A 13675-nucleotide genomic window follows, 5' to 3' on the forward strand; every position below is an offset into this window, starting at 1 on the left:
GCTGACCGTTCACACTCCTTAAATGTTAAAATCACCTCCTGGCATCATTTTGGCCATGCTGGTCAGAACTGCCAAAACTTGTTCTTAGGCATGATGTCGTGGTTCGCATCAGTCAAGGACCATTCACAGCAAGCAGTTTGTACCTGTACTCTTGACTGGGAAGGTGAAAGGAGATAATCTGTACAGGTGTGATTGTGCCTATCAGCCTTAAGGCCAGTGAACATTTCCTGACCTGTTTTAGGTATTAGTATAGGTACTGCCTGTGTCCCAGCCTGTTCGGCAAGCTAGTCCAAATAGGACGAGGTCCTTTCTCCTAACTCTCCTGTGGAATGCAACACTTTGTGTTTCTGCAACTGTGAGGACTGTGGTGATCACAAAAGATGGGGCAAAGGGAGGAAGGGGTGCTATACACACATCCATGCACCTTTTCATCATGTGCTTTTAAATGCACCTCTGTGCTTCATCTTGTACGATGTTTAGAGTTAAAAGTTAAATGTTGACCATCAGGGATGAAAACACACAATTCAAGCTCCCAACTTTAACTTCCTTTTAGCGAAAAAGGTATTGTTTTGGACTTATACTCTGGCTTTAGCAAAGGGTTCTTTGCCAAACACAAACTAAACCAAGCAAGTATTGTATAAATACACATCTTGTGCCACAACTTTTGCAACAAAGTGCATGCAAATGTAGTCACAGTAAAACTTACAGAAATACAGCGAGAACAAGTCCAGAACAATGACTAATAACAATGTCTGTATACAGAAAAACAGAACAAAACAAACAAAACAAAAAGCCCAGAATACGCAGTTCTTCAGACTGGATTGGAATCTGGCCATCTAATCAGAAAAGGAGAAATGGAGTGGTCATTTCTGGTATCCTTATTCATAGGTAAAGCCCATTCACATGTTCAGAACCTCTTCTGTGGCTACAGTGTCAGGAAAAGTCATTGTCAAGTCCAGATTAAATATATTGAAGCAGTCTCATAAAATGATTTTACTTCACATCTTAAAAATCTTCCACATTTAGCTTCCAATTATGTTTCTTCAAAAATGTTTGATATCATAGAAAGACTACTTAATGCTTGCACGTCTTATCACATTTTTCATCTAATTAGCTCACACAAGTGCTGTCTCGAGATTTTACATTCAGTGAAAAAAAAGGCATTGGGTTCCAACTTGCAGTAGAAGAACAGTTGCAGCAAAACCACACAATTAAGGTTTTAATTCTGATCAGCCTCTAAATCTGTGTAACTTACAGCTGAAGTTAAGTGAAAAATCTGTTTCAATTTACCAGTCTGCACGGAAATGAGAAATTGAACTCAACACCTAGCCCCATCTATCTGAGCTAGTACAGTACTAGTAGTTTTCAATAATCCTTGGTCTTTCTGGTTGTCCAGCTATTATTGATAAGAAAGCCACTTATATCCTCATTTTAAAAGAGGATTCTTCCCTTGTTTTCATGAAAACTTTTTGAACACAAAAATCACTGTGAAATACAAAAGGACTTTGAGCAGAGATTTTTCATACAGTGATACGTGACCATTTTCTAACACCTGTGAAATACCTAGGATTAAAGATTTTAATGGTCTTTACTGAAAACATGGAAGACCTTCAAGAGAGCTAACTCTAAATGTCCACAAATATATGAAGTGGAAGATTTATTTAATATCTCCATAAGGAATTCTAGTCCATACCTATATTTATAAATAAGCATTTAATAATTAAAAACTGAAGAATGGATAAAATCTTGCAAGTATTTCACTTACAGGATTTCCAAACCAATTCTTAAGAGGTATTGTGTAAAGTATGACTGCCACAAATATTTTTAACACAAACAAAAGCCTTTGCTCCTACAAAATCTCCTGTGCAAATTTCCCTTTGGAGCACACATGCCAAATTATCTGCAGTCTGGCAAAGGCTAACGCTGCCACTGCTGCGGTTGTTCTGGGCAGCTGTGAATTTTGCCAGGTTAGAGTCATGAATATGCAAAACAAGGGTGAAATTGGGCCCAACAGGGAATATAATGTGTACACTCAGCTACTTCCTACATTTTCTATATGGCCAATAAGACTGAAAGAAAAAAAAAGAGCAAATTCTCAATGCATTTTGAAAGGCAGATGGGATTCACCAGAAGCTCCTCTATAGCATAATAATTTTTGTACTGAGTCCATGACTTCTGGATGACCTAAAGGATTTCTTTTAGAAAGACATCCAATCTGGACTTTAAAATTCTTAGTTGTTCCAATAGTTAATCATCATTACTACTAAAATAGAAGAAAAGAGGAAAAAAAAGGAAGAGGAAAAGAAAATTCTAGCTGTTTGATCTGCTTACGCCTTTGACTGCTAGGATAGAAGCCTCTGCAGTCAGAAATCCTCTTCCCTTTTAGAAACTCAGTCTATGATCACGGCAATTTTTGCGAGCTCCTTTACTTCACCGAAGTAATTTGAAATGATAAAAGGCTTGCATACGTTTAAGATGAGTTACAATGTGGGGGAAAAAATTGTAACATGAGATGAAATTCAATTTTATTAAAACACAATACATGCTGGAGTCCTCACTCAAGTCTACTAGAGTCAGTAGGAATTGTGTTTGAGGGAAGCCATCAGAATTTGCCCTAGATTGTGTCTGATAGCAAAAAATGAAGGAACGAAAGCAAGCAGGCAGGAAGGAACCTGATGATTCACATATGTATTTAAATTCACATCACACAGCTGTCAGTATGGTATATACAGTCCTGGTGTGCTGAACTCTCTAAAACATGTAAAGGGGAAATAGCAATGTGGGAATGCTAATACGGATCCTATCTACAGTCCCCCTGGTTTGGTACTTGGTATTCAACAGCAGCCAGAAGCTATTTGAAGTGTCTTGGAATCTCAATAATAAATATAAGATGCATATGGAGATGTTCCTGTTTTACTCTAAAATTGAATGAATGTTTATGTCCTGGATTAGCAAGGATTATCCACTCCATAGATTGTTATCTGACCTCGAAGATACTGCTATTAGTGAAATAATATAATCCTTTTTTTTGCAGTCCTTTAACTTCAATGTTTTATGCCAATGAGTTCCACAGAATGGAAAAGATATGGGGAAAAGTTTTCACTTGCTAGCCTACTTTATAATTTTCTGCCACTTTTATATGTTGCAAAAAGAATAAATATGGACAAATAATTGACTGTAATTGCAAAATAATTTTTGTCATCCTTCGGTGTTTCTCCTATAGCCTTTTTTGAAAACTGCCACTTTTTAAAATAACATTACTCAGACATCTTACTACATCTCTCTTTATTTTTGTGACATTTTTCAGAAACGACTATTCCTGATCTTTTTGGAAGATAGAAATAGACATGGGGAAATTAGAGCTGAGAATGTCGTGCAATACGTATGGTACTCATCAAATTATATATTGATAGAGCTGCTATCATCATGGGTTTTTAAATACCCAGTTGCAGTCCAAACTGTTGATTATGGCTGGACAGGAAGCAGAGAATATCAGTGTTGTAAGAAATCATGTGCAACTGTTTTTTGCCAGATTGATTTTTTCCATAAAATATAACAAGATGTCTGTTGAGTTTAGATTATTCTTTTTACTATACATTGCTCCAAACTTGTCAACGTGGAATTTCATCTTCATCATAGAATTTGGTTGATTAAATCTTTCCTTCCTAAATTGTTCTTAGGCATTTCCAGTTCGAGCTATTGTAAATCAGGTTATTTCAACACCATATTTTGCCACCTTTCGGCTTATTAACTACGTTTTTACTTAACTACTTAATTACCATAATAAAGACAAAGATCTGTATAATAAAGGGCTTTCAGGCACCTTCTTACTAAGATGGGAAACACCTTATGGCCTGAGATACTGGGCTAGGGTTTACAAAAACAGTCATACTTTTTTTTTTTACCACGCCCTTTCTCTTTAGTGACAAAACACATCTCTGTGTTTCAGATCCTTGAAGATAAACTAGGGTTACTTCTTCCCAGACTCACAGTAATGTTAGAAAGATAATTTGATCAATATATGCAAAAATACCTGGATCTAGCAACATAAGTATAACAAAAAATATAACGCTAAGTAGTACATATTGAACCTATACATTTATGTCTTTTTAAAATTTTATTTGTATTTAAAATCAATTACTAAACTATGAAAGAGGTTAAATGTTTACTATACATCTGCTTAAATTTTGGACTCAAGTGGGAAGACTGGACAAGCATAAATTTTCTTTAAAAGGCTTGTTTGACTCCATGATTTATAATCACCTGTTTACTTCTGACTTCAGTCAGGTCACCTAGCACTAAAGTGGAATTCAGAGATCTCAGTCTGTGATTTTTGCTGTGATTTTTTTTTCCTAAACAATACATACAACATTTACCATCCATCATTTCCCTGGAAGGTTTTTATGAAATATATTTCTTTTAGTAACTCAGCACTAGATTTGGAAAGACAGACTGGTTTCTGAAAGGGCCTAGTGGGGGGTTCTAAAGCAGCTAATTCAATTTGAATCAGCTATACACCTTTGGGAATCTCTCTTGGTAAAACCTGCATCTTTAGTAAAATAAATATTTCTGTAATTCCTGGCTCCATCATTTGTAGTTAATAATTCTGTCCAACCAAGCATGGATAGAACAAGCATCAGTGTTGTTTTCTGCATGTATTCACAACTTGTGAATGAATATTCTTGGTTCCAATGACTTACCATTCTGTACCTGATTCATCTTTTCTGCTACTAAGCTCTGACAGTATCTAATCTCTATTACTTTCCACAGAATCATTTTTACAACAATCCCTTCAACATCCGTTGAGCTAAGACTGATGAAAAGAAGCAGTGTAACTTGCTTGTAATATACCTCTAGCCTTTCTTACATCGCCTCCACACATGCAACTGTCTACTCTTTAAAAACTGTGTCTTACTGTTTGGTGTTAATGTTTATTCTTTTCTCATCTTGTTTTGGTTTTAGGTTTTTTTCATTTATTTTCATTTCTCATAAACAATTTAATGGAAAATAAGTTTTACACTCACTATATGGATATTTTCTATATTACTTTCTTTACTGTACTTTGCCTAGCTATGTTTGTCATTCCTGATTCAGTTATGATAAGTTTAAAATATCTGTATGAAAGTCAAAAACATTTTCATTTCCTGTGTTCACATTTTTATTAATTTTAAAATATTTTTTCTTCTGTCATATTACAGCATTTTAGCTTCTATTCATTCTCTGAATATCCTGAAATAAATTATACTGTGTTTATTACTAAGTGACCCATGCATACGTGCCACCTGAACTAATTGATGGGTGATGTCAGGAAATAAATCAAGCATTTCCCAGTATTTCTTGGTATGCTCTACAAAATTTTTAAATTTTTTACAAAAAAAAAAAAAAAGAAAAATTGCAGACATAGAGCTTCTCTAAATCTTGTCTCTTGAAAAGATTTATCATGACCATATAGGCTTTAGCTACTCTTCACATATAATAAAATAAAACACTTTTTTTTATATATACAGCTGATGATAGAATATAAAGACTCGTTGGCTGGTCACCTTCTATGATGTAGACGCACTCTCTGTCAGGAGGATACTTGTTGGGGTAATTGGGAGAAGTGAAGATGCCTCCTTCTGCATATTTTGTCCAAGTTCCACACTGCACTGGTTTCTGTCCTTCGGATGTAGTTTGCTTTTCTGTGAAACGATCACATTAAACATTATATAATTAGCTCACAAATTATGATGTCCCTATGACACTTAGAACTCTCTTACAGAATAAAACAGTCCCTTCTGTCAGTGGCTTCAGCTTTTTTCTGTTGAGACTAAGAGTATGATCATTGCCCTGGAGGAAAACGAGGCTGTTCTTTAGGGGTACAAACATATAATTCTTAAAACATTTTTTCAAAGCGGAGGAGAGGTTTGGATGTCTAGAGGAACACATATTTACGTTGCTTTTTAAACAATAACATTGTAGGAAAAGCACTTGCTCAAGAAATGGGAGACATGAGTGTCCCACTCACATATCTCAAAAGGCTCAAGCATGTGCTGTATCGGCAAGATAGGTGCCATAATACAGGAATACAACAGAGTCGCAAAATCAAGAAAAACCCCACAGAATTATGACAGAATATACAAATTGTTTTAAATTCACAGCAGTTTGACTCTATATTCACTGGACAGAGATAGACGGGGGAATTCCTGGATTCTGGTTCATAGATTATTTTTATCTTGCTGTTCGCTGTAAAATTAATAAATAGCTCTGAGGCCAGGAATCTCAGCCCAGAACTGTCTGCCTCCTAGGTGAATCGTCAGAGAGCAGAGTTAGACCTTCTTGTTTGCTTTCTTCCTAGCCCTGAAACTCTTGCACTCCTCTCTGCACATTGGCAGAGAGCCTGGAGACAAAGGTTTGAGTCTGTTCAGGCTGAAGAAGATGAAGGAACACTTCCTGGGTATCATGCTTTAATAAGTAGGCTAAAATAAGGTGGATTCTTCAGAGGGAAAAATGCCTAGGCTGGTATTAAAAGGCAGGATAGTAGGTTCTAGACCTCACACAGGTGTCCGAAGAGGACTCCTGTGTTTTGCTCCAAATGAGGTATTTATATCCAAGGAGTGTCCCATCTAACTTAAGCCTCTGATGTGTGGAGTCGAGCTGTTTGAGGGTCCTTCTTATGGTCAATGAGGGGAGACAGGCACCTTCCAAGGATGACTTTAACCACCTGAGATCTGCCTTACGGTCTACAAGCGTTTCTTTTTCTTCGTGGGCTGCATCCAAGCTGAGTACAACACGGTTCCTAATTTCCTGAAACGCATTCAGGCCTGTGGGGACCGAGCGTTCAGACACAAGTTCAGACACACACTGTGCTTAGCAATTCTCCCTGCTTGGCTTTCATCACATTTATCATCCAGAGCTTTTAAGATCCTCCTTCTATCCCCACCCTGCACAAATGCACCCATGATACCCAGTTTCAGATTTTGAATTCTACTTCAACAAGCAAAAAGATCTTAAGTGTAGATAGTTCAGTGCCCAAACTGGACCTCCCAATTTGAAAGTGGGGGCACTTTACAGTCTTTAGTTAGAGTCAGGCTGAGTTTTTAGTTAGATCTACCAGTGGATCAGGTCACTACCTTGTTAAAAAAAGTACCACTGGATTTTTGTGTGTGTACAGGCATACTAATACTCAAAACGAATGAACAAAGGACAGGCACTGGAAGTAGGTGAACTACTAAAAATTTAAAGAACTAAACTAATAACTCAAATTCATGCTTTGGACTCTAAGATAATGTCTGAAAAGAATGTCTGAAGTTTACATACCTGTTCCTTTTTTGGTTGCCCCAGACAAATGTAGGATGATTAGACTTGCTACAACTGAAAGAGAAATATGTGTCAGATATCACAGTGTGATAGCGCCTGCAATCAAATCAATTGTAAACATCTATCTTAGAAGAATACAAATTAAATAGAATTACTGTAAAAAAATGTTTCATGTTTACTTGCATCTTTAAATTGCACATTCTGTATAAACAAGTTTCTTTTGTGATCTGTCCTTGTAAGTATTTCTCTTTGTAAATGTATCCAAATAAAGAGGAGATCTTTTGGGTTTAAAACAAAATCCCCAGGCACTGATGTTTCCCTCCTATTTTTTTTTCTTTTTTTTAATATTAGAGAAAAACATTTTACCAATATTATTTATATAATTATAGCTTGGGCCAGTAATAGAAAAGTGGCTGATTTTAACAGAAGAAGACAAAGGCCTGCTAAGTTTCAGTGCCACCAGACTCACTAATGTCTGTCTCCATGGCACAATAAAATTTGAAAATGAGTGCTGGGAGTATGAAAGAAGTAAGGGGTTGGGTTCTTCACATCCATCAAAGCATTTGCAAATCCCCAGTGAAGTAAATTATTGTGTGTGCTTAACAGTCTCATTAATCTAGTTTTTTTGACTTGTCGAGAGGGTGTTGCTTTGTGTTGCAGTGAATCTGCAGCCCATTTTACAAATAGAAATCTCTTATCTCCAACCATGATAGGACGGCTATGCCTCTTGGGAACAAATGTGACCTTTCGGAGATGCACTTCAACCTGGAGATAATTCCTGAGTTTCTGGGAGTTTCCGAATATAACATTTTAACTAGAAAAGGCTAAGAGGCAAACACTTAGGCCGGTCATAATGAGACTGCTTTGGAAGATCAAAGTGACTAGCTAGCTACCTGATGAAGAAATCAGGCACTGATGATAGCATTTTCTTGTCATCACCCATATCTTCTTTGGCTATCGGAAAAAGTTGGATAGCAAGAGCATAAGAGAACAAATCCATCAGTTCTTGGAGTGCTCGGGGTTTTGACCCTAGCTAGTTTGGCATTAAGCCCAGACATAGTGCCCAAACTGCACTGAAGTTAAAGTGGAGATGAAGTTGTGTGTTTATTCTCAGTATTTTGGATCTATCAGCTGCCATTTGTATTGTTGACTATGATGAGGAATTGATGGACCTGTGGTCTTTAACAAATGTAGTTGAATGTCATACTTTCCTCTTCTTATCCCCAAGAGACAACAAAAGTCATCATGGGCTAGTAACTAGCTACCTAAATGATCCTTTCAAAGATTGTGCTTTCATCATTTTCAGCTTTCATACTGCAAATTGTGTGCAGTTTTTACCCCGAAGGAAGCCAGTCTCCATATTTCTAGTATTCTGAAGGCATTGAGATCTCTATTTTTATGCCTTTGACCCTTCCCGTGTGACAGAGGGTTTGAGGCGTAGATGATTGGTACCTTATTAAGCAGGGAAAGGCTGAGGTTCTGGGAAAATGAAGGCTTGGCAGCATATTCACTATTTCTTGGTCAGGCTCACAGCCCCTGTGTCTTTTTGAATCCCTCAGCTAACAGAGACGGATGTTGGCAGATCTGGTAGTTAAAAACTCTTCTGTGTCATGGGCATTCAGTGAGAACATTACATTTTCTGCTCAGATCTGAATGCTACCCAACCATTCATGTCCTTACTCTCCTCAGGGATGGATTCTGGAAATTCGTGCTAGCTGGGACTCTGCCTGCTGGCTGTGTCAGAGTCTGAAGGCAATGCAGGGTTTGCCCATTTACCAAGTTGCTCATTTACTTTAGCTGTGTTTCATGCAGTGAACTTACTGCATGTATGCCTGTAATCCTCACCAGTCAAAACCTAATTTCTCAATAGTGTAAGGTGGATTGGTATTAGAATATGGAACCAGCTGCCGGTGTTCTTTCTGCCCACAAATTTATGGAAGCTAGAATAGGATGCACAACAGCCAAACAAACCCCATGTGAGAAATGTTTCTTCTTAGGCAATTAACAACAATTCATATCTGATTCTTACAGGTTTGTTTCAAGCACCTTCATCTATTAGCGCTCCCTATTTTTTTCTATATGGAAGAAATTGAAGTTCAGAGAAGTAAAGAGAGTTGATCCAAGTCACAGAGGTATTATTACCACGCTGACAGAAAAAACACAGATCTTTTCAATTCCAGCTGTAACCACTAGAAAGGGTGCTTCCAAGTTGCAGACCTATGTTATTTCAAAACAGGGAGTTATACTTACATATCATCATGTCAGTATTGATTATGAATAAGGAATCAAAATAATCTTGATAATAAAATGCAATAGACAAGAAGAGACTAAGTTTTTTTCTGGGCATATCATATCTAACATTTGGATAGATGACGTGAAATACTTCTCCCGTATTTCAAAAAAAGAGAAAGCCTCTTGGTTTAGTGGCATTAACACCACCATCACCAAAATCTGTATATTACCAGAAAGTAATTAAAATTATGGGCTTTATGGGAAAAGATAACAGCATTTTTCACTTAAGCAGTCAAGGCAGTCCATTTTATTCTATGACCTCTTGCATTTTTCTTTCTCAAGCCACAGGGAAAGAACAAGGCTTCTCACAGAGGGGGAAAAAAAAAAAAAAGACCACCCAGAGACCAATCATGCAATCTTCACTCATTGAAAACTGTCACTTGGGAAGCTTTGATAGTAAGGCAACAATACTGTGATTATTTGGGTTTGGGAATTATTTTCAGGAAGTTTCCACCAAATTTCTTATTGCATCCCTCTGTCTCCCTCCTCCCCCTTTCCCTCCTAATCACGAGTGTAATTATTATCATGCTTTCTAGTGCCACTCTGATTACGCATCTTTGCATCTTTCTGGATCTATGCATTTTTCCATTACAAGCTGTATATTACGAGATTTATCTCTTGGCCAGGCAGCTTTTTGGAGGCTGTGATTTAGCATAGACATGGCTTAGCCTAGCGAAGAGTTGTTGGGCAAGCAATACCTGGCCATAGCGCTGCTATTTTACAGGTGTGGGCATAGAGAGAGGTGCCGGAAGGAACTGTGGCCAGTCAGGCCCCTTCAGTAGAGTGGACCCTCTGCAAAACTGAGGCGGGAGAGGGGGTCCCGTCCACGCAGCCTGAGGCCCCTGGGGGTCTTTGACAAATAATTGTTACGTTTCGGTGCCTCCCTGCTGCTCCTGGAGGATTTCGCCCGAGGGGGCCGCCCCCGCCCCCCAGCCCTCCGGGATCCGCGTCCGCCGTGGCCACCCCGGCCGCGGCGCTGGGCGCTGCCCCGCGCCCCCCCCCCGCCCCTCGGCCGCCGGCTCGAGCCCCGGCTGGGGCTGCACCGCACCGCCGCGGCCGGCGGGGCCGTTGCCCCCTCTCTCCGCCGTCACGCCGAAAGCCATCAGACGCGTCGCGCCCAGGTGGAAACCGCCGGCCCGCAGGAGCGTGGCCCCCCGCCCCACAGCGCTGACAGACACCGGCCCCCTCCGCGGCACCGCAGGGTGGTGGGGAAGGGGGTGTTGTGTGTGCGTGGGGGGAGTTTACCCCCCGCCGCGGAGGTCTGGGCGTCCCGTTACGCTAGTTGTGGAGGCAGCGGAGGGCAGAAGCCCGTGCGCGGCGGCGGAGCTCAGCCGGGGTGGGGAGATACTCACTGTGAAAGAAGCTGCGCCCATGGGTCATGTCTGTTCCTTACACAAGGGGCTTCGGTCTCCACTAATTCCATTTAGATACGGGAGGACTTCCAGTGGCGGGGAGAGGATGGAAGTAGGAAAAGAAGAAGAAAAAAAAATCCCGAAGCCCACACACAGCAGAGCGGAGCAGCCCTTCCTCTCGCTCGCTCTCCCTCACCGCCTTCAAATAATCACCGCCGGCTCAATCCCATCACACCCGAGCTACCAGCAGCACCACCATAAGCGTTGCATCGCGGCGGCGGGCAAGGCGGCGGCGGCGGCGGCGGCCCGCGCATCCAGGTGCCGGCGGGCGGCGGCGGCGGGGCGAGCCGAGCCCCTAGTCACCAGTTTCATACAAAACCAAAAGCAGATCGAAGCATTTCCTGCAGGACTCCGAGCCCAGCGACTTCCAGCCCTTCGGCTTCTTTTGATGCATTGAAGAAGGGATTAATGGGTCCGTCATCAGCTCCCTCTGCTTGCTCCTCCGAAGGGGTGGGGGCGGGCGGGAGGGAACCCAAAGAGGAGGGGTGGGGGGAAGAAAGATTTACCAAATACGGGATTTAGCCATATTTGTGTGCAATGCGATCCTTATTAGAGAAGAAATCCTTTAAAATCGAACAAATCCATTTTTGCAAAACCCTCTCCCTGCGCGTAGCATAGTATCAAGTGGTAGCAGCGGCAAGAGGCAGAACACACGTTGCACCGTCTGAAATCCTCTCGGGAATGGATGGAGCGAGATCGAGATGGATGAGGATAGAGTGATGTCCCTTCACTTCTCCAGTCCAGGGCGAGAAGCAGAAGAAAACCCTGGAGACTCTTCCGTTCATTCAGTGCGGGGGAAGGGGAAGGGGAGGGAAAGGGCGGGAGGGTGGCGGCGGTGGGGAAAGAATGATTTCAAAACTGGGAAAGGAAGAGTAAGAGAGGGATCGTTTCCCCTCCCCTAATCAGTTCATGGATTAGACAAAACGATCATGAGTTCCTCCTTGAACTGCACCTGCCAAAGGGAAATTGAAAAGATTTTCCCTCTGGAGAGGCGACTTCTCCATTTACACACCCCCACACACGCACGCACCAGCACACACACGCGCAAAAGGGAGCAATAAAAGTTTAGCTGCTAATCCTCCGGCCGCAGATGCAATGATTGCCTCTTCCCGTCAGCCCAGAGACGACAGCAAAATCTCTCCCTTTCGCTCCCCTCTCCCTTTCTCCCCAGCTAGATCCCACCCTAAACACCCATCCCTTTGGCGAGGTTGCGGAGGGCTAGTGGCCGGGGCGGGGAGGGAGGGGGGAGAGTGGAGTAGGGAAAACATATTAATAATAAGAGTCCTGAGAGAAGCTGAAGTGATCTCAGCGAAAGAACAAGCGAGGAGAAGGACTGGATGGCCAGAAAGGGCAGCGTCCCCTCTTGGCCCGGGGAGCCGGCCCTGCAGGGTCGCGGCAGCCGGCAGCTGCCTCCCGCAGCGCCGCCGCCCCGGCACCCCCCGCTCGGGCATGGGGAGGGCGGCGCGGATAGACAGGGGGCGAAGCGCACCGCCGGGGCGGCGGGAAGGGCCGGGGAGAGGGGAACATTTGTGCCACAGAAGTGCGAGGGGAGCAGAATGGGATCCCCCGGCCCCTCTGCACCGATGCTGCGGCGGCGAGGCCGGGGAAGAGCCGGCGCGGGAGAGCCGCCGCCGCCTCCCGCGGGGACGGGGGGCAGAGCCGGGGGCCCCGGGCCCCGGGCGAACCCCGCCCCAGGCCGCAGCCAGCACCTCGGAGGCAGGGGCGCCCCGCTCCTCCTTGCCCGCACCTGATGCGCACCCCGTTTGCGACGAGAAAAGTGTGTCTGGAAGCGCGCAGCCGGGGCGGGGCGGGGTCGGGAGGGTGTTGGGGAGGGAGCTGTAAATCAATTAAAAATGAAATACAGTCCGGGATCCACCTTTGCGCGGATGAGGAAGGGCAAAGGGGAGGCGAGCGCAGGTCGGACGGCGCCGACCGCTCTTTGCAGGCGGTCCCCGCGGCCGGGCGCGGAGGGGCGGTGCGCACCCGCGGAGCCGGGCTGCCCGCCGGGATCCGGTCGCCCAGCCCGGGGTCCGCCGGCTACCTGGTGGGCAGTAATAACGCAGTCGGGCGACCTGTTGTCTTTACGGCAGCTTTTTAAGGAGGCGGGCACCTTTACTCCCTTTGGGACAGCACTGGTCAGCACAACCGCTATTCCAGAAGGCGAATGGTGAGGAAGCCTCGATTTTTTTTCAGTAAGTCGACGTGTTTTAAAAAAGAACCTCAGGGCTTTTTTCAGCCTATGGATTGTCTGCTCTGTACTCTGAAATCAAGAATGTATCTGCCATCGGTGGTTACGAATGCAGTCAGCAATAGCGGCATGCACGCCAGGGTAAGTCTGAGGTGATCTCGGCTAGCAGAATTCATCCATTCAACCAGCCAGCCAGCCGTCACCCCAGCCAGCCTGACTTTGAGCAGCTAAAAATCCTGCTGGGTGAGAAGGGCACAGGATTCATCTACAGGGCTCTGCAGTAAGCTCGTTATAATAAGTAATATAGAAGATATAAGACTTCATGAAAGGATTCGCCTATGTTTTGTGTAATCTGTCTTGCCATTAGCAACATCAAGTCTGCAGCTGTTAATCTTAATAAACTGTCCTACTCTGCTTTCTAACCCTCTCAGCACTTTCTCTGACCTTCCCTATTCTCTCCCACCTCAAGTTAAAGAACTTCATT

At 43.0% G+C, this 13675-nt stretch overlaps 1 protein-coding gene across 1 annotated transcript in view; it reads right to left on the reverse strand.

Moving 5' to 3' along the window:
* Positions 1-10971, reverse strand: part of NETO1 (neuropilin and tolloid like 1) — a 62606-nt gene extending 51635 nt beyond the window's left edge. Inside the window, exons 1-3 of the mRNA XM_059815491.1 lie at positions 10944-10971; positions 7300-7353; positions 5544-5681 (exon numbers count right to left, since the gene is read on the reverse strand). Of these exons, the coding sequence (XP_059671474.1) occupies positions 5544-5681; positions 7300-7353; positions 10944-10971 (220 nt within the window). The remainder of the gene's footprint in view (positions 1-5543; positions 5682-7299; positions 7354-10943) is intronic.
* Positions 10972-13675: the final 2704 nt, after the last annotated feature.

This window comes from Gavia stellata, chromosome 3 (genome assembly GCF_030936135.1).
Source record: "Gavia stellata isolate bGavSte3 chromosome 3, bGavSte3.hap2, whole genome shotgun sequence".
Taxonomy (NCBI): Eukaryota; Metazoa; Chordata; class Aves; order Gaviiformes; family Gaviidae; genus Gavia; species Gavia stellata.